This window comes from Carcharodon carcharias, chromosome 14 (genome assembly GCF_017639515.1).
Source record: "Carcharodon carcharias isolate sCarCar2 chromosome 14, sCarCar2.pri, whole genome shotgun sequence".
NCBI classification, from domain to species: domain Eukaryota; kingdom Metazoa; phylum Chordata; class Chondrichthyes; order Lamniformes; family Lamnidae; genus Carcharodon; species Carcharodon carcharias.
This window is the reverse complement of record NC_054480.1, coordinates 31,572,962-31,594,567: the sequence shown is the minus strand read 5'-3', so window position 1 is coordinate 31,594,567 and position 21,606 is coordinate 31,572,962. Positions and strand designations below refer to the sequence as shown.

At 42.5% G+C, this 21,606-nt stretch overlaps 1 protein-coding gene across 10 annotated transcripts in view; it reads left to right on the top strand.

Annotated features, from left to right (window-relative positions):
• Positions 1 to 21,606, top strand: part of LOC121287207 (DNA (cytosine-5)-methyltransferase 3B-like) — a 335,867-nt gene that overhangs the window by 221,939 nt on the left and 92,322 nt on the right. For all 10 annotated transcript variants that reach the window (XR_005945160.1, XM_041204873.1, XM_041204868.1 and 7 more), the window contains 4 exons: positions 5,813 to 5,925; positions 11,271 to 11,454; positions 15,605 to 15,689; positions 21,330 to 21,475. Coding sequence is in view for 9 of the 10 variants with exons in the window: in XM_041204873.1 (XP_041060807.1) it covers positions 5,813 to 5,925; positions 11,271 to 11,454; positions 15,605 to 15,689; positions 21,330 to 21,475 (528 nt within the window). In the remaining variant the exon portion in view is untranslated. The remainder of the gene's footprint in view (positions 1 to 5,812; positions 5,926 to 11,270; positions 11,455 to 15,604; positions 15,690 to 21,329; positions 21,476 to 21,606) is intronic.

Below are 21,606 nucleotides of genomic sequence, written 5' to 3'. Positions count from 1 at the left end.
GTCCCTATTCTAAGGCCAACACAAAATCACCAGTGACATACCCGTGGAGTGCCTAAGGCGCCTTATGCTTATGTTTCCGTGTGCTACGTCTACATGCCGCCCCATCGCTCGGAGTGGCTTGTGAGACAGCCTGCTGACTCTGCTGTCCTATTAGCCAAGATGACCTTGGCAGATGTCCTCTGGCCTGTGGAGCCTGTGATGGCCCCATCTGGGAGGGAGTGGCCAGTTCCTGAACTGGCACCTCCCCAGTTGTTGCAGCCTTAACAGAAGAAACGTTGACTGGCATGAGAGGAGCTCACAGCAATGACAGGCAGCTGCTGCACTAACGTGAGATCACATTAGACCTTCCTGCTCACCGCAGATGCATGGTCACTGAGTGCTGGCGCTTGGTGTCCACGACATCTCCCACAATGGGAAAGACCACCTGTGGCCAGTACCGTTATAATGGCTTGCAGTCAGAGCGTATCCCAATCATATTTTGATCCATTCGGTTAAAGCCCCTCTCTATGAGAGTCGCCCATCTCTCATTGAAGGAAGCCTGAAGCTCTGCCCTGAGGGCAGAATCTTCACGTGCACTCTGCCTAAACTCCTCCATCGCAGAGACCAACTGAACCACTCCCTCATGTAACCCTGCCAGATGCAAACGCACTTCCTGCCGCCTGTCCTGCAGCTGCTGCAATGAGGACAACTCCAGAGGCACCTCATCAATGCCGGACTCAGCATGTGCCTCGTCCCCTGCAGCCCTCTGGCTGCTGGAGCCATCAACACTCTCTGCCCCTACCGTCTCCTCCAGCGATCGTGATGTGCCCTCTCCACTGTGACTCGGGTCACTAGCTGAGAGTAAAGTTCCCATTGAAGTGTGTGTGTCTGCGCTGATGCCTGGCTGGCTGAAATGATGTGCCGCAAGTTGCACATGTTGGCCCTCAGGTGTAGAGGGGGAGGCTGCAGTGTGGACGTGTGGGTCAATCTGGTGGTGATGCTGAAATTAACAACAAGGACAGTGCATCAATTAGTATTCATTCACTTCAACCTTTCATCCCTTTCACCCCCAGCCTCATAAGTCGCTCACCCTTAAAGACCCTAAGGAGAAGAACATTGGTGAGGTGGAAATGAGTCAAGATGAGCCCCAAACATTAAATGCACATGCAAACATGCTGGTCAGATGGCCTCATGAATGTCACATGGCATGTTATGAACCATAGGGGAGAATGCAGGGGTACCTGATGTGGATGCATTGTTGCATGGATAGTTGCTGGTCTGAGGAAACATCTCAAGCAGTTGTGACTTTTTCTGCTGAACACAGGAGATTAAGAGGTCATGTTATTGCCCTTCATTCCGTAAGGAGGGGCATAGACCGGATGGGCAGAAGACAACATTTCCCCTTGGCGCAGGAATGAGTAACGTGGTGGCATTTATCTAAGTTGAGTGCTTTGAGGTTCACAGCTGAGATGCTGAGGACCTTCTGGACAGAGTAATGTGGGGGGCACTGGCTGAAAGGGTGCAGGAGGTCCCAAACCCCCTAGAATGGAATAAGTCTTTGGCTGTGTAGCAGCGATCCAATGGCATGTGAGACCATGGTAATAGTGGTCACAAATGGGATAAGGTGACTTTGGAAGGTGGTGGAGATGCTATTCCTCAAGGGGACGAGGGTCCCTCCTGTATGACCCAAACGTCAGAATGTCTCAGTCTGTGAATGAGCATTGTTGCAGTATTAACGATTGCAGCAACCATCAGTGGATTGGATGGTGGGCAGACAGAATGGATGGGACTGTGGACCTCAAATACCTGCCCGCTGGACCCCAGCCTCGCCACCCTGGCCCCCTGCCTCCTGCCCAGCTCCATGGCCTGCTCCTCAAAGGGTGTGAGGCGCTGGAGGAGGGTGCGCCCACCTCCAGTCCTCAGGTGCTCCCAGGCAGTGTGGTTACTTTTTGCCTGTAAAACAGAGAAGAGGATTTATTGGGGCAGCCCGCTCATGTACTCTGCATGCGCACGCCGCATCCCAACCACAATGGCCCATCTGAGTCCTCCAGCAGCTCCTGTCCACACTTCTAGTGATGAGTCCCCAGAAGATAGTACAACTGGTCTCAACCCCCTCCCCCAACGGTCCCCTTGGACACATTCTGTGTCCATCACTTTGAATAGCACACGGGTCATAGCGCCCATGGCAAGGAGGAGCAAATAGGTGCAGTGCTGATGCCAGCAGATGGGACTTGCCCAAAAGACATTGAGGCAAACCTTGGACCATTTCATTACCATCAATATGACGTGTTGGAGTTCTGAGTATGTGTCTACCGGCCTCCCCTGCAGCTTGTCCCCAAACAACTCAAATGCCAAAGAAACCAACATATGCTGCAAGGAAAGCCCTTCTTCACCTCAACCACTAAGGCTGATGTAAGCATGGTCAGTACCCATTTGCCCACCCAGCGTGCAACAGATGTCCTATGTGTGTGTGTGTGTGTGTGTGTGTATGTAGCCTGGGGGGGTGGTGGGGGGGGGGGGGGGGGGCGGTGGTGATGGTGTGGTGGGGGGTGGTGTCAAAGGCTAAGGCTGCCTTCTGGGTCAAATGGCCAAGACAGACATGGTACTTACCCGTCCGGAGCACAGTGAATCATTGAAGCGTTTTCGGCACTATGTGCCAGTGCGTCTGACGTCATCATGGGCACTTACAGCCTCACCCACCTCCTCCCACACCTGGCTGGTAACATGGGGGACCCTCCTCCTCCCATCCTCAGGACACAGAATCTGACGCCAGTTTCCCACCTCTTGCAGGAGGACAGCAAGGCATGCGACCGAGAATCTGAGGGCACAGTGGCCCCCCGCTGGCCTCTCCTGCAGCCTGCCCCCCGCCCCCCTCCTCCTCCATCTCCTCCCCCTCTGCCCTCCATGCAACATTTCTTGATTTCTGAGTGGCCATGGTGCACAGCTTCGAGCAGGCTGCCTGGCCACTCTTTAAACAGGCTGCTGGCTCCCCATTGGCACCGGCAGTCTGAGGCCGCCCGGCCCCACGGCTATTTTCCCGTTCTCCACGGGAGTCGCAAAGCCGTGGTGCGGGCCTTAATTGGCCTGCTCGTGGAAAATGGTGGCGCGGCCCCTTTCGCCAGCGGCAATTGGCTGCCCGCCTGACCAACAAATGTAAAAGTCTGGCCAGTGTATTCCAGTTCACTGAAGGAGTCCGAGTCACTGTAGTACCATGCACTTTTACATGCATGTTGTAGTCTGGAGCAATGGATAGTGATGGCAGCGGTTAGAACTGTACTCATTTGAAAATAAGTCTCAAGAACTTTGCATAGGGTGCAATGTTAAAATTAGAAGGCACAATGACATTGAAATTTTAAAAATTAGACCCTTGGTTTCCAGTTATCAAAAATACTGATTGTTTTGTTAAATTGTATAATTTTACATCTAATTTGCTTACCTGAGTTTCTTTTAAAGTAGGTAAATATTGTCAAATATTTTAGAAAATAGAATGACCTGCTCACTGTCAGGCAGTTAATGTTAATTTTGAACTTAAAAGTTCATAAATAACTACCTTGATAAAAGAATTGAATGAGTAATTAATGAGTAACTAGCTCAACTCAAACACTCTAAACATGGACAAAGATTTGAATCTGAACTTCTGTAAGCTGCGAGTAAGAATCAAAATATTGCAGATGCTGGAAATCTGACACAAAAACACAAAAGTTGGAAGTACACAAAGGTCAGTCAGCATTAGCGGAGAAAGCTAACAAGTTAACATTTCAGGTTAGACCCTTCCTTTTGGAATGTGTTAACTTGTCTGTTCTCTCCGCAGATGCGGACTAACCTGCTGTGTGTTTCTAACGTTGTTTGAATTTTATGCATGTTATTTTTGGCCCCAAATTTGAACTATGGCGCAGACAGGCAAGTCTTAACCTCAGTTAAAAACTCACCCACTTTGGGATAAAAGATACTGGCAGTATTTTAAGTTTGGACCTTATTTAAATTCCCCCTCAGCTGATTCCTATCCATTCCAAGCAGTAAGACAGTTGGAAGTGGTGCAAATTCACGCAGCCCAGGGGGCAGTTGCCGAGCAGTTAAGTCCTTGAGGTCAGTTGCCAGGATAATGGGGAGTAAGGGGGTTGCTGTCATAAGCGCAAGAGAAGCCTAATATGTATGAGGCACAGAAGAACATACCTGCTACTCCTGGTCCTACAAAGATGTTTTTAAAATATTTGTAAGTTAACTTTTTGGGCCTCTTCTGTCCTCATCCAGTTCTGTGCTGGGCTGGCCTGCTAAAAAGCTGACTGAGATTTCCCATTTGGGCCTCCTAGTAAAAATTGCAGTTGGGTCCCAATGTCATCATTTTATATGCTAAAAAGGAACCCACTGGCTTTGGGCAGATGTCCCTTCCAACTGTGCAGAAGAGCACATAAGTGAGCTAGGGATGTTAACTGCCCACCTGCCCAGTTTTCATTGGGCTGGAAAGGTTAAAATTACTCCATTGTTTCTAAGTGATTTAATTAAGTTACTTGTCATGCATTTCAACCCTTGCAAATATTACAGATGGTGGTGAGCCAAGAATGCAAGCAAACTTTAAAAGTATGAGTCAGAATTACATTCATGTTTCATTTATGTACTGTATTGGAAGACAACACCACAACTTCAAATTTTTTAAATATTTATTTTACTGGGGTTTTCCTCAATCAGTCACAAATGTTGCCAATAGGGCGATCTTTCTGTAAATGTGAATGCAATTTCCAATTTGTTTGTCACAGGCCTACAAAATGCTAAACAATTCTTCAATTTCTTCAAAATGTGCTAGAGTTTTATTTAAATTTCATTCCAAATTTTCTCTACCTCATTGTGGTCTTTGACATGGTCGATCACACTATCTCCACCAATGCCTTTCCTTTGTTAACAAGTTTAGTAGATTGCCCTCACTGTACTCCTGCTTACTCAATGCTTTACTAGCTTTGTTTTTTTTTTTGGAAAGCTCAAAACAGCCAAGACTGTTTTGAGCATGTACCATTTGTCGCTTTAGTGAAATCTCTGAAAATTTACTTAATGTCAGCATTGTGGCACACTGCTGAAGGGACAAAAATATCTGATGTATCTGTTGTAACAAATGTTCCATAATATAGGAGTGATGAATTCAAATTCAAAATGCTTTATAGATGGTTTGGTAAGGTTGCTAAGCTCTCCAATCAAGTTCTGTCCCTGCCACAGCACTGAAATAGTGCTAACCAAAGTCACAGACGACATCCTGTGTGATTATGGTACATTATCCTGCTTCATCCTTTTCAGCGTCTTAGTAGTCTTTGAAATGGTCACTCACATTGTCTTCCACCAATGCCTTTCCTCTGATATCCAGCTCAGTGGGATTGCTCTGGCTTGACTATCCTTTTACCTATCTAATTGGAGCCAGAGCATCTGCAGTAGTTGTTTCTATTCGTGCATCCACACTCCTCCTTCCAGAGTTCCTTAAGGATCTGACTCCCTGGCCTCCTCTTCTTTCTGTTGGCAACATCATCTGCAGGCATGGGGTAAGCTTCCACATGTATGTTGACAATGCCCAGCTCTAGCTCTCTCAATCTATGCACTGCACATCTTGTCAGACTGCTTGTCTAATGTCTTGGGTAACAGCTTCTCTGACGCACAGGCAATATCATTGGTTCCTTTATGCATTAATTAAATGCAGTAAATGTGCTTTACATTAGTTAAATATGTTTTTGAGCACAGATGATTACAGTTGTCAATTTAAACTTTACATTCACCCATGAAAGTAGTTGGCATTTTGTGTGTGTGTGTGTGTGTGTAGTCCTTTGTGAGGTAATCATTTGTTGGTATGTTGCAGGATATCTACCTGGAGACATCATATATGTATGACGATGATGGCTACCAATCATACTGTACTGTGTGCTGTGGTGGGCGAGAGGTGTTGCTCTGTGGGAATGCAAACTGCTGCAGGTACGGTGGTTGTATGAACTCTGAAATTGTGGTTTATAAAATATTAGCAGTATCACAATTTTTGAGTTTTTATGCTAGATATTTCCTTGGGGTCAGTATCACTGGCTCTTTGGCTACATGGTGCCTACAATCTGGAGTGCACTTCTTTTCTGCCCAATACCTGGTTAAAATTATAGCGTGACCCAGAGATCATGACAAAGACCCCTTTGGTCAGCACAATGACTACTGAAATATACTCCTTGCAGCCACATAGATTCTGCTCTTTTTACAGAAGGTGGAGTCAATAGCTACTCTATCAAAGTGTTACACAGGTTTCATACCAATAACTGGATTATTTACATAAGACACATGAACGAATAGTATTCAACTTAATTCAGTGAGAATATGTTTTTTACACTCCGTGGCAGAAAAAACAATAAGTATACAACTTGCATTATTTTCAAACACAGGCCCTAAGATTGATGACCACTTCCTCTCGCTAAGCTAGATCAGGCTTTAAAGTACAACAACTTGCACTTATAAAGTGCTTTTAATATTGTATTAAAAACACACAGCATTTTGCTGCCAATGGCAAAATCCATATAACCCTGGTAAGTGCTGTAATTCTGATATTTTTGAGGAGCCTTTTGAATAGGGAGGGGATGGTGTTTTGCATTCAGGAAATCCGAAAGACCAGTCCCTGACGAATTTAACAACAGGTTTTGATTAACGTTTTTTTGTCTCTATTTCCTGGAGACAGCCAGCCAGATTGAATGGCTGGCTGGCTAGCTGTCAGTTGTGTAGGCCTTCGGCACTAGACCACAGCTGGGGAGCTGAGAGCAGGGAGAGGGATCAAAAAGGGAGAGGGATCAAAAAGGATGAGCTAGATCAGAGGCTTAGGCAGGAGGGATGGTCTTATACCCCAGAGAGCCAGGTGGTGAAGAACAGAATGGGAGCCAACCTTTAATCAGCATTCAGTTAGAGATACACATTACAAGCATGCATTTCCTAACTGAACAACCACATTTTCAGTCTGTTCCTATTCATAGGAGTACAACTGAATCCCAAGTTAGTGCCCACAACCCTACATTCAATTAAATATAATTGAAATACAATTAACATATGGGGATGGGCAGAGATTGGAAATAATGGGGAAAGATTGGAAACTGAAGTGGGAGATTGCAAAGAAAAGCTGGGAGATTGGGAGTTATCGGGGAGATCAGTAGCCACAGTCAGGGAGTGCTGAGGAGAGGGTGAGATCGGAATGATCAAGGTAGAGTAGAGTGGGGATTGCAAGGAACATCACTTGGAGATTCTGGCTTGGGGGACATGGTCCAATCACCAGCCTGGGCTGGTGCTTTAAGTATTATGAAACCCCGAGCCTCAATGCTGTTCAACGTTTTGAATTAATGCTGCATTTCCCAAACTCAGCCTCTACCAACAAGTGCCACTGTTTTGATGGATCCTGCACATAGCTTTTGGCCTGGAGTAGCCTAAGGCCCTTCTCAGAGTCAGTTCAATAACATTTAGCCAAGATGAGTCAAATGTCCTCTTTAATCTGTGTCTATGTTGGCAAATACTCGAAGTTCATTGCACAATTTCTTTTCTGCTAGTGTTTTTTGATTAATTTTCTGGCTTCTGTTATTCTGTGATTCTGGTGTTCACCAGATAGTGAATCATTCTACAACTTATAAGACAAATCGCACTGTTGCATTCAAAGAGACTTATTAGGAAGAAATGAAAGAATGGCCCTCACTACCACGTGGGTCTTTCTGGGATGAAGGGAGACTGGCAGAATAATGGGAAGGATTCTCTTCTGTCGAAAGAAGCAACTTACTTGTAGGGATCCATGGAAATGTGGAGGGATTAATACTTTCAGAACTTTTGGTTGAGAGCTGATTGCAGTTATCCACATGTCTGCATTCAGACTAAATCGTCTGTATACACAGTGGCCAGAAAAAGGATAGGCCAAATTGCCACTCCATTCCTAATTTCTTACCTTAGACTGGAGCTATGTATTTCTCGCCCGGACCTCCGACTTGGGCCTGCAGAGAAATGTTGAGTGTACTGATTCTGGGATCCTTCCCTCAGAGTGTAGGCATATTGGGGGAAGCAAAGCCATGCCCTCTTTTTACAACACTAACTGCCGTATTTTGGATAATTTGGATAGTTTAAATGTCCCAGCATTTTGACAAACATTGGAGAGAAGGTGAGTGTATAAGGTAAGTGGGTGAGGGCGTAGGGTGAATTGGCTAGTGAAGGGGGAGGGTTTGGGGGGGTTAGTTGGGTGGTCGGGGTTTTTGGGGGTAGTTGAGGGTGGGGTGTAGTCAGGTGGCCGGGGGATAGTGGGGGGGGGTGGCAAGGGTTGTGGGGTTGGTGGGGGGCGGGGGGGCGGGGTAGTGCGGGTTAGTCAGGGGCTCGGGTGTGTTGGGTAGTCAGGAGTGTCATTTGTATAATTACCCTGGAATTAGAACTGGTTTTAATCCTTCCAACTTTTTCTGGGTAACTATTCTGGTAAGTAAGTCAGAACCATCCAAAGTCTAGGGTTTAATTGGAGATTCGGATGGTTCCAGGCGGAGGGCAATTGCCCAACAGATGCTGAAACTTCCCGGGCAATTCCCATGAAGTCAGCGTGTGGGAACTTCCAGGGGGCCCTCCAGCTTATCTTCTGGGATGCCTCCGGGGTATGACTGTCTGGAGATCTGGGCCGATATCTTTGCTATGGAACTCTTTTAGGGTGTATCATTATCTGCCTTTTTTAAATTTTTTGTATCTTTAACAGTTCTCCTCTAATAATTTCAAGAAATAGTTATCTTTCTTAAGTTGATATCATTAGTGCAGCTGGAAGGATTAATTTAACTAAGAGGAATAAACATATTATAAGAAACTTGCCGCATAATGTTCTACCTGGTTCTCCAGAACCCAGGATTGTGGTTGAATTGGCACCCATGAGCTTCTCTTTCTGTTTATATTTAATGATCTAAAGGCATGGTCAATTTGTGATGTCTCTCTCACCCATGATCCAAGCTAAACAAATAACAATTAAAATCAGCTTCAATTTCACATAGCAGTCAGCGTTTGTTCTGTCAGCTAAACCATTCCACCCTGCCAATTCCATCCTTTTCACACTCTGTTGAATAAAGGAACCATTTTTTGCCCAAACAGTTTCTTATAATTCAGGCTTTTCAAGAAAAAACACAGAAGACTTGGCGCATGATTATTTTGCTTTGTGTCAAATGTATGGATTTACTCTGAATAAATTTCCAATTTGCACACCAGCACATCCAATATGGTTGACATCTTAAACGATTGTCTGAAATTTTTAAACAATTCATCAACCATTACTCTGCTGCCTAAACTGAAGCTCCATACATTAACCAATTCAAATGCTGTAACTTCTAATTTTAGGTCCCTTGCAACCACTGTAAAGTTGTGCTGATCCAAACTTGATACTATCAAATCCTGACTTGTACTAAATTCAATTCACCTAACACCTCTGTGTTTGCTGACCTATGTTGGCTTTCAGTCTGACAACACTTCAATTGTAAAATTCTAAACCTTGTCTTGAAATCACTCCATGACCTTGCCCTTTCCTTACTCTGTAATGAACTCCAGCCCTACAATTCTGAGTTCCCTGCACTCCTCCAATTCTGGACTCTTGCACATCTCAATTTTTTTTGCTCCACCATTGGTAATTCTGCCTTCAGCTATCTAGGCCCTAAGCTCTGGAATTCCCTCCCTAAATCTCCCACCTCCCAAACTCTTTCTCCTCCTTGAAGATGCTTATTAAAATACCCCTATTTGTTTCTGCTCTTGATCACCTGTCTTAATATTCTCCGGCTTGCTAGCTGGCGAGACTCCCACATCACCTATTTTTGGGAAGGCCTACTGCAAGTTGTGCCACTCAGGTACTTGAAAGGCCTTCCCCTGGAATTAAAGAACTTGGGGGTGGGAGGTGGAAATCCCACCTCTCGAGAACTGCTGATCAATGGGTTAATATTTGCAGCAGTGGGATGAGTTCCTTGTGAGCATTAATTGCCCACATTGAGCCTCAATTGGCGGCAGTGCAGGATTGCTTTCAATGAGTTGTCCTACCATGGCCTTAATCGGGGTGGAGGTGTGAAGGCGGTGTGGTCCCCACCTACCACTCTCCTACAGATTAAAAGCCCCACCTCCACCAAACTTACCATAGGGAGGGCACAAGATTCCATCCCTGGGATGTTTTTCTACAGTAAAGGTGCTATATAAATGCAAGTTGTTCTAGCTTTGCCTTTTCATTCTGTAGCTTTCTGTCTTTCTGACATGTGAAGAACATTCTTAACTCTTTTTGACCCTGTCATTCAATATATTCATTCAGTGTATTTTCTCTCAGCCCTATAGGTTCCCACAAAGCTTCTCCAAAACCTCACCCAGTTTGGATAGAAATGTACACAGTAACATGTGACTCATCCTTTAGTTCTTGCTCCCCATCTGGAAAGTGACTCATCTTCACTTGCCCAGCCAAGACAGTAATTTATTGTGTGCAATCACTTAGCTCAACACCTCTTTGTCAATGGAATCGATTTGCTGAGAAATCAGTGATCCTGATGTGCAAATATTAAATTGATGGATTTTCTCTGTCATGACTGATAAGGAGAAGATTCAGTATAAGAGGGCTCCTTTGTTCTACATTACTCTTTATTAAGTACTTACCATTTCCAAGGCATATTTCAAAAGCATCCATCTCCTGCAGCCAATATTTGTGGATTATATGCAAATATAAATTACGTGTATTTTCACTAAAAGTAATCAAAAACTCTTTAAAAAAAAAAATGTCTCAGGTAAACAAAGTCCTCAGTAAAAGTTTGTTATTGAGTTTTGTGCGAGGTACCAGAAAATACAAAATATTCGTTTAAAAAAAAGGGAGTCAAATTACATCTCCATCCCATCACAACTCATCTTTTCAGTGGAACAATTTTGGAGTGTATGAAGAGAATATTTTAATAGAGTTTTCTGACAGGGTCCAGTACTTGCCAGGTTGCGAGGTTTTCTCATTCCTAGCTCTTCACACCCACACAGCTCACTTGTTCAGGAGTATTGAGATGGGACAGCTTATTGGAGGATCCATGCTGCCCTTTAGTCAATCTGCCGGGAGATGTTCTTGAGCAACTCAAGAAAGGTCCCAAGTCACTGATTGAAATCCAGCTCAAAATTCATTCACTTGGGAAGCTTGAATTAAATTCAGTTTTTTTCACTTAGCATTCAGTGATACAGTTGCACATATCAGGTAATCTCAGGTATAATGAGGCCAGGATCTTAAAAACAGTAATATCGTCAATATATCATGGTAACATTGCTCAAGTGATTCCTGCTCTGTTTGTCTATAGATGTTTTTGTGTGGACTGCATAGATATCCTCGTGGGTCCAGGCGCATCCGAAGAAGCCAAGGTACAAGACCCTTGGAGATGTTACATGTGCCTTCCATATGAAAACTATGGAGTCCTGAGAAGGCGCAGAGACTGGACCATGAAACTCCAAGAATTTTTTGCCAGCGACAATGGTCAAGAATATGTAAGTAGTGCAGCTTTTTTTATTCATTTGTGGAATGTGGGTTTCACTAGCAAGACCAGCAATATTGCTCATTCCTTATTGCCCTTGAGAAATTGGTGGTGAGCTGTAGTCATGTGGTGAAGGTATTCCCATTGTGCTGCTGGTTAAGGAGTTTTTGGACTTTGACCCAATGATAATGAAGGAAAGATCATATATTTCCTAGTTAGGGTGATATGTGACTTGAAGGGATGCTTGGAGATAGTGGTGTTCACATGCGCCTGCTGTCCTCATCCTTCTAGGTGGTAGAGGTTGCAAGTTTGGGAGATGCTGTTGAAGAAGCCTTGGAGAATTGCTGTACTGCATTTGTAGATGATACACACTAAAGCCATGGTGCACTGATAGTGGAGGGAATGAATGTTTGGGGTGATGGATGGGGTGCCAATCAAGAAGGCTGTTTTGTTCTGGATGGTGTAGAGCTTCTTACATGCTGATGGATTGTACTCTTTCAGGCAAGCAGAGAATATGTGCTTTGTAGATGGTGGAAAGCCTTTGAGAAGTCATGATGTAAGTCACGCTGCAGAATACCAGTCTCTGACCTCCGCTTGAATCCACAATCTTTGTGGCTGGTCCAGTTAATTTTCTGGTCAATGTTAACCCCTCGGAATGTTAATAGTTGTGGACTCAGCAATGGCAATGCTGTTGAATGTCAAGGGCAGATGGTTAGGCTCTCTTGTTTGAGATTGGCCATTGTCTGGCACTTGTGTGGTGTGACTGTTACTTGCCATTTATCAACCCAAACCTGAATGTTGTCTAGCTGTTGCTGCATATGGACATGGACTGCTTCCTTATCTGAGGAGTTACGAATGGAAACAGACACTGTGCAATCATTAGTGAACATCCCCATTCTTATGATGGTGGATAGATCATTGATGAAGTAGTTGAAGATGGTTGGACCTAGGACACTGCACTGAGGAACTCCTGCAGTAATGTCCTGAGATGGAGATGATTGGCTTCTAACAACCATAACATCTTCCTTTATGCTGGGTATGAGTCCAACCAGTGAAGAGACCCTCCCTTTACCCCTCCCCTATTCAATTTTACTAGGGCTCAGTCAAATGATACCTTGATGTCAAAGTGAGATTAAGGAAAATATTCTATGAATTTTGACAGATGAAATTACTTGTGTTTACTTGTTATTCGCATAATTCACTAATGTTTTATGTGGAATTATTATCCATTTTTCACATAACAGTCGAAATTCTGCTACTAATGTTGCATGAACACCAAATGCTCGTACCAAATTGTTTTGTGCTATTTAACATTTATTTGAAACAGGTTAATGCCTCTGTTAAAATAACTATGAGGAATACCCATAGCTTTGTAAGACCAGTAGTTTTCGATAGGGTGCACATAATTTACATTGGGCAAATGATAGCCTTCTTTAACAGATAATGATTGACAGTAACTGAGGAACAGTTTTTGCTTTGAGCTAACCCGGTAGCTAGCCATGTAGCACTGAAACATAGGTGGTTTGGGAAAATTGTGTTAAAGCACAAGAATAACATTTTTCACCAACAAAGTACTGTCCTAACATTATGCAAGTAAGAATCTCTTAGAGTTAGTTTTATAGATCATAGGATATACAACATAAAAACAGGCCATTCAGCCTGAACAGTCCGTGCTGGTGTTTATGCTCCACTCGAACTTCCTCCCATCTTTTCTCAACAAAATCTACAATCATAACCATCTATTCGGTTCTTCCTCATATGCTTGTCTAGTTTCCGTTTGAATGCATCTCTTCCATTCACTTCAACCATTCCCTGTGCTAGTGAGTTTCACATTCTCACCACTGGGTAAAGTTGTTTCTTCTGAATTTCCTATTGGATTTCTAGGTGACCATCCTATATTGATAGCCTCTATTATGCTCTTCCTGACAAGAGGCAACAATTTCTCTGTATCCACTCTACCAAAACCTTTCATAAAGACCTCTATTAAGCCATCCCTCAACTTCCTTACTTCAAAAGAGAAGAAACTCATCCTTTCCTGAAGTATACTCATACATCGCTGATATCATCCTTATAAGTCTGCATCCTCTCCAGTGCTTCTATATTTTTATAATATGGCAACAAGAACTATGTGCAGTACAGTATTCTAAGTGTGTTCTAAGTATTCAATACAGGTTTAGCATAACTTCCCTCCTTTTCAATTCTATACTTCTAGAACTAAAGTGTAGCGCTTGTTTTTTTTTATGGCTTTACTAATCTGAGGCATAACCTTTAGCTACTGGTGCATTTGTACTCTGAGATCCCTTTGTTCCTCGACTCCACCTAGATTTGCACCATACTGCAAGTTTATAAATGGCCTCCTGTAATTTGTTGCAGTCCTTCTCAGTTTTGATTATTCCTCCCCCACCCCCCAATTTAGTGTCATCAGCCAATTTAGAAATTGTTTTTGATTCCAAAGTCCAATTAGTTAATGTAAATTGTGAACAGCAGTGGTCCCAGCACTGATTCTTGTTGAACACCACTTCCTACCTTTTGCCACTCTGAGTAACAATCCTTTATTCCCACTCACTGCTTATTGTCTTGAAGCCAGCTAGCAATCCTTTTTGCCACTAGTCCCTGACTCCACATTCTCTGACCTTACTCATTACTCTATTATGGGGCACCTTATTGAAGGCCTTTGCAAAATCCAAATAATTTACTCTATTGCATTACCGTTGTCTACTCTCTCTATTACCCCTTAAAACATTCAGTAAGGTTGGGCAAGCAAGATTTTTCATTCTGAAATCCATGCTGACTATTCATTATTATATTTCTCATTTATAGATGTTCTTCTATTCTCTCCTTTAGTGAGGATTCCATTATTTTTCTTACCACTGGCTGACTGGTCTATAATTCCCTGGATAGGTTTTGTGCCCCTTCTTAAATATAGAAATTACATTACCTATCTGCCGTTTCTCTGGCACTACACCTTTTTCTAATGAATGATTACATATGAGTGGTAATGCCTCTGCTATCTCTTCCCCAGATTTTTTAAAAACTCATCTGGTCCAGGGGCTTTGTTCTAATTAAGTTTGTTAATTTTGTTCAATACATCCTGTTTTTACATTAAATGTACTTATTTCATTACTTATCTCATCATTTAATGTCATGTCCACCTGGTATATCTCCCTAGTAAATACTGAAGTGAAAAAAAAAATAATATTTCTGTTACCTCTCTATCATTATATGTAGTTTTATCCTGTGTTCCCTTTTAGCCCTATTCCCATCACAGCCTTTCTTTTTCATTGATGTGCCTGTAAACTACTTTACTATTTTGTTTTATGTTCGTTGATAATTTAATTTCATAGTTCCTATTTGCCTTTCTAATTTTTTTGACTTTTCTCCTAAACTTTTTGTATTTTCTCTAATCATGTACTCTTCTGCTGTCTATGTACTTAGTGAATACCTCTTCCTAAGATTTAGTTGTTCCCTTGTGTCTTTATTAATCCATGGAGTCCCACTAGTGTTTAGTTTGTTCTTTTCTTTTAGTGGAATATATTTTTCCTGCACTCTGTTGAATACCATTTTAAATGTTTTCTATGTTGTTCTACATTGCCGTTTGCCAATATAGTTGCCCATTTTATTTTCCCAAATTTTATTCTCAGCCCCTCAAAATTAGCTTTCCTCCAATCTGTTAACTTGGTTTTCATCATACTTATGTCCTCTGTCATCATCTTAAAGTGTGTTACAATACAGTGACTATTGCCCAGATGTTCCCTTATTTTTACTTTCCTTATCTGCTCGAGTTCATTCCCCACTATGAGATCCAATAGTGAATTTTTCCTTGTTTGGCTTTTTACATGGTAGGTGGGAAAAGAGTCGTGTACAAATTGTAGGAACTCCATTCCCTTATTCCCTTTACTCACCTCTTCTGTCCAATAAATATCAGGGTAGTTGAAATCCCCCATGATTACTATTCTATGTCTTTTCCTCCAATCTCTAATTTGTCTGCATATTTCTTCCTCCACCTCCATTCCACTATTAGGTAGTCTGTAGTCTAAACCTAACAGTGTGGTTGATGTGTTAAATGTTTGTTTCTAAAAGATGAAATTTACTTGTAATTAATTTGTGGCATTCACGCAACCATAAATGACTGTGTTCAATTGTTTATTTTTTTTTAATTCCAGGATCCACCTAAAATTTACCCAGCGGTACCTGCTGAGCACAGAAGGCCAATCAAAGTCCTGTCACTCTTTGATGGGATAGCGACAGGTAAAATTATGAAAATATTCGATGCAATAAGCAGAATCATACCAAGCGTCTATAATTGTATGTATACATCAGATTTTAGTGATAAACTGTGAATTATTTATTAATGAACGAGGATTTTTCTCAAGGCTTGTCCTTAATTGACTGCCAAAGCTGCAGTAGAGGATTGGCGGAAACTTTGGAGGATTTCCACGCCAGTTGCATCAGCCCTGGTGTTAGCCTCATGGGTGAGGTTGTAATCATTAATCTTATAAAGTTAGATTCGCTGTCAGGCTTCACATTGACAGCTAGCCTAAACACAGAGGGACCAGATTTGAACAGCACCATCCTTTAAATAGTATATATCCTAAAATTTAACAGGATTCCAGAAAATAATTTTGAAACTGCAAAATAAGCTTAAGGTTCAGCTGATAGGTGTAAACCAATTAAATCTTGTGTTCTACAACATGACTTGAACCCATGATTAGTTCACTGTCATGGAATAAATCTCCAGAATCCATTATTCTTTAGATTAGCTAACTGGTTGAACTAGTGGTGGATTTTTACATGCACTTAAAATTAATCCACTTGAATTATAGAATGGCTGGCTGACTGTTCAGCTTCTTTACCAATCAAATCTGCACCAGTATTTTTCTCCTCATGAGCATCCTAATCTAATCTAACTCCACTCTATCTATATTCTTGATATTCTTTAATATTTCTGTTTTTATAACTACCTTTAATTCCCTTTGAAAGTATTTATGAATTATGCTTCAAAATTACTTGACAGAGAACTCCACCTTTTAGGGCTGAATTTTCCCCCCATCGTGGGGGGAAGTTGATGGGCGGACGCGTACGGGCACGCCTCCGATTGGCACGGCGCCATTTTACGTGGGCAGGCCAATTAAGGCCTGCCCAGCGTGACGTCCGCACAGAAGCACTACACGTTCCCTGTGTGGGCGGGGGTGGAATCACAAAATCGAGAGTGCATTCTTTCGCGCCTGCGCATGAAAGAGCGCACTCATCTCCCTGAGGCTAAGTGCAGCCTCAGGGAGATAGGTTGTAAATGTAAAAAAGATAAAAGCATAAAAATAAAATTTCCCTTACATGTCCCCTCATGTGTCAATGTCACATGAGTTGGGACCTGTCCATAATTTTTACAAAATCTTTATTAAAATTTTTTAAAGCCTACATGAAACCTCATCCCGCCCGCGGATGAGGTTTCATGTTTTTTCCAGTTCCCACTCGGGCTCCTGGCTTGCCCGCCAACCTTAAGGTTGGATGGACAGGTCCTTTAATTACATAATTGACCGTCAATGGCCTCAATTGGCCATTGACAGGTCGGCGGGCACGCAGCTGATTTTGCTGTGCTCCCTGTCCCCGCTCACCGACTCATAAAATTCTGCCTCTAATTTCCCTTTTTATTAAGATTTTTACAGACCTCATCTTTAATAATTTTTATTACATATTTCAAATTTGTGTCCTCTCATTGCTTTCTCGACAACCAATGGAAACACTTTGTCCTGTTTACCCTTTCAAAATCTTTCATAAATTTAAATACTTGTATAAGGTCAACTTTCAACTTTCTTCAGCCTAGGTCAAAAAGAAAACCCTAACTTCTAAAGTCTCTATTCATAACTGGAACCTCTCAATCTTGATGACATCTCAGTAAATCTACAATATTCCTGTTCTGCTGTCTTGCTCTGCTTCCAAAGTAGGCTGCCCAAAACTGCATATAATATCACAGCTCTGGTCTGTTTAATTCAATGTTATAAGTTGAACAATTCCTCCTTGCTTTTGTATTCAATGCTTCTTGCCAAAGAATCCAATTTACTTTGTTTCGATGGCTTCATCTGCATGCACTGACATGATTTGTGTTCCTGCTTACCAAAGCCCTTCTCCTCCTGTACTATATTTAACATCTTACTATTTAAGGTATATTTTCTTTCTATTCTTTTTTCAACTAAGCTATATTACTTCAAACTCTCTACATTGAAAACCATAGGACACATTTGCGCACATTCTGATGATCTTTCCATGTCCTTTGGCAGTCTTTCACTATCTGTCCCAATTTGCTGTATCTCCTCAATTTGGTGCTATCAGTAAATTTTGAGATACTTCCCTAATTCCTAACAGCCAATATTTATGATAATTTTAAGTAGGAACAGCCCTAATATGTGATATTAGATCAGTGATTGATTGGCTGTAAATGTTCCTCGGCTCCTGATTTTTTTTTATTCATTTACAAGATGAGGGCATCACTGGCTAGGCCAGCATTTATTGCCCATCCCTCATTACCCCACAGTGCTGTTAGGGAGGGAGTTCCAGGTTTTGAACTAGCAACAGTGAAGGAACGACGAATCACTTGGAAGGGATCTTCCAAGTGGTGGTGTTCCCATATATCTGCCGTCTTTGTCCCTTTAGATGATAGTGATCGTGGGTTTGGAAGGTGCTGCCTAAGGAGCCTTGGTGAGTTTCTGCAGTGCATCTTGTAGATGGTACACAATGCTGCTACTGTGTGTTGGTGGTGGAGGGAGTGAATGTTTGTGGAAGGGGTGTCAATCAAGCGGGCTGCTTTGTTCTGAATAGTGTCAAGCTTCTTGAGTGTTGTTGGAGCAGCACTCATCTAGGCAAACAGAGAGTATTCCATCACACTCCTGACTTGTGCCTTGTAGATGGTGGACACTGCTTTGGGGAGTCAGAAGGTGAGTTATTCCCCGCAGGATTCCTAACCCCTGACCTGCTATTGTAGCCACAGTATTTACATGGCTAGTCCAGTTCAGTTTCTGGTCAATAGTAACACCCAGGACCTTGATAGTGGGGGATTCAGTGATGATAATGCCATTGAATGTCAAGGAACGATGGTTAGATTCTCTCTTGTTGGAGTTGGTCATTGCCTGGCACTTGTGCGGTACGAATATTACTTCCACTTGTCAGCCCAAGTTTGGATATTGTCCAGGTCTTGCTGCATTTGGACATGGGCTGCTTCAGTATCTGAGGGGTTGCGAATGGAGCTGAACATTGTGAAATCATCAGTGAACATCCCCACTTCTGACCTTATGATGAAGCAGCTGAAGATGGTTGGGCTAAGGACACTACCCTGAGGAACTCCTGCAGTGATGTCCTGGAGCTGAGATGGCTGACCTCCAACAACCACAAACATCTTCCTTTGTGCTAGGTATGACTCTGACCAGTGGAGAGTTTTCCCTTTGATTCCCATTAACTCCAGTTTGGCTGGGGTTCCTTGGTGCCACACTCAGTCAAATGTTGCCTTGATGTCAAAAGCAGTCACTCTCACCTCACCTCTGGAGTTCAGTCCCCAAAAGAGGGGAAAATAAGGCAATTATTATTGAATGATTCCTGTTGAAAGTGTATTTATGTGGACAGAAATAAGCTGGTCTGGGATCCCAGGATCAAGCTCATGTCTGATTCACGCCCCCCCCCCCCCCCCCCCCCCGCCCCGCCACCACCACCACTACCCTGCCCCCAACCCCACCCAGAGTCGATGAGCTTACTCACTATCATGGTTCATAAGAAAGCAGCCACTTCATAAAGCACCATCTTGTTTCGGTCAATGATGCTGTTCCACTGTCTCATGAAAAATACTATCAGTTGCAATCTAGTATCTAAATTGATCTGGAACATCCTAAGCCAATTTTATCTTGGCTTGCCACCTTTGTAAATACACTATTTGTACTGCCAAAATCAACGTTACTGAAAAGAAGTGTTAACTGCTCTTTTCTTGAGCCTCCAGCAGCTGCTCCTCAGGTTCTTGTCAAACTGTTTTTTCCTAATTTCCATAAATCTTCCAGTCTACCCTCCTTCTAGTATAGTTACTGGCACTGCTAAAAAGAAAGCCACCAGTCTTGTTTGACTTTTCTTCTTTAGTGCCAATCTGAGTATTCTCTATTCAACCATTGTGAGCCAGTTCACTAGCCTGATCTGATGAATCCTTTTATTCCAGGCTCCTCTAGCCTCTGATCCTAGTAATATCATTCCTTCATTCTCATTGTTCCCTGTACTGTGATTACCTTGAATCTCTCTTTCTCCCAGTCCAACCTGTTTTGTCCTTGGAAATTTTTCTTATTCCTCATGTCCCCAGGAATGGTAGGTAGTCTTATCCCTTCAGCTACAACCTTTAGTCCTTTTTCGATTATCAGCATGCTTAACTTTGCTATTTCTCTTCTGATGTCAGTTGAGCTTTCATGTTCCCTTCATTATTAAGGCTGCCTACAAGATTTTTCGAGTGTAATTTTCACTTTCAGCATAGGCAGTAAATTGGCAGCTGATCCACAATCATCAGTTTATCACTTGCATTGAAAGTGAAAACTGACCATTTGCTTCCTTGTTTAATGACAAAGTATTTCATTCCCCTTCAACAGTTCTTACCTCCCTGAAGCGGTGGTCTATCTTAAACTTGGATGATGCTCCCATATCTAGGGAGATTCTTAAAAGCTCTGACACAAGAACAAGGAGAATCTTGCATACAGATAGACAATATCTTGTTCATCTCCAGTTTTCACTCTCTCCCTATCACATTTTCTCTTTAGTATTTGTTTGCTACCAATACCAATGTGGTCATTGCTCTTCTGAATCATCTTCCCTTTCTCCAAAAACATGAAATTCTGTCCCAAACTCCACCCCCCTGGTATTGAAAATGGGGCTTATTGCTTTGCATTCTATTAATATTCATTTGTTTCCATCACCTCAAAGCTTTTGAATTCCTCACCCTCCACAATTCTTACTTCCTTGCTCCATGGCCACTCTTTAACTTATTGATCATTTTTACTCTTTGCAACCATAACAATGCTCTGCACAACCTTGGTCCTATATGTTGATTTTCATTCTGTTTTAAATTCTGAAACATATGTTCCTATGTTGGGAGAGGAATAATTGCCTTTAGACTGCGAATTGCACTTTTTTGCCCAATCCTTTATATATTTTCTTCTGTCTTTAGGTTACACCCACAACATACACCATTCTTAGACTGAGCACATCACTCGAGGATATCTACACGTACTCCTTATCCAGAAAGTGAGAACAGACAAGGGGAATTAGTTTCAAATTTTCCTTCTTTCCAGAAATACCAGTCTCACCCCTTTTTAATCAAACTAAAGCTGGGAAACTGAGGGCTTGATCCGCCTCCCTAAAGATCCACTCCCTCCACCAACACCATGGTTGCAGTGTACTTTATCTACAGAATGCACTGCAGCAACTTACCAAAACTTCTCCAACAGCACCTCCCAAACCTGTGACCTCTAATACTTAGAAACACAAGGGCAGCAAGCACAAAGGAACATCACCACTTCTGACTTCCCCACCAAGTCACTCACCATCCTGTCTTCGGTATGTATCATCGATGCTTCCACATTGTTGGGTCAAAGTCCTTGAACTTCATTTCCATCAGCATTGTGGGAGTACCTTCAACCACATTGAGTGCAGCAGTTCAAAAAGATGGCCTATCACCGTCTCAGGCAGCTAGGAATGGGCAATAAATGCTGGTCTTACCAGCATTTCTCAAGAATTAATTATTAAAAAGAGCTAATACCTTAAACTGCAGTTACACCATTATATTATGGCATCCAATAACATCGCCCTTCTTAGTGGTATCCTAAATTGTTGACCCTAAAATCAGCTGATTGGTGTTTCTCTTGTTTTCTACAGGGTATTTGGTTTTAAGGGACCTGGGATTTAAAGTAGAGAGATATATTGCATCTGAAATATGTGAAGACTCAATTGCAGTAGGAACTGTCCGGCATGAAGGAAAAATCACATACGTACATGATGTCAGGAACATCAGCAGGCAAAACGTAAGACAATTAAACCTCATTATTGGGAGACCAGGAGATGGAATAGCAGAACTGATAATGCAGTTGCGAAGTCAGAAACTTTTATCTGCCTCTGTTGGGGTACCGTTTTATAGTTGTACATAAATGTCATG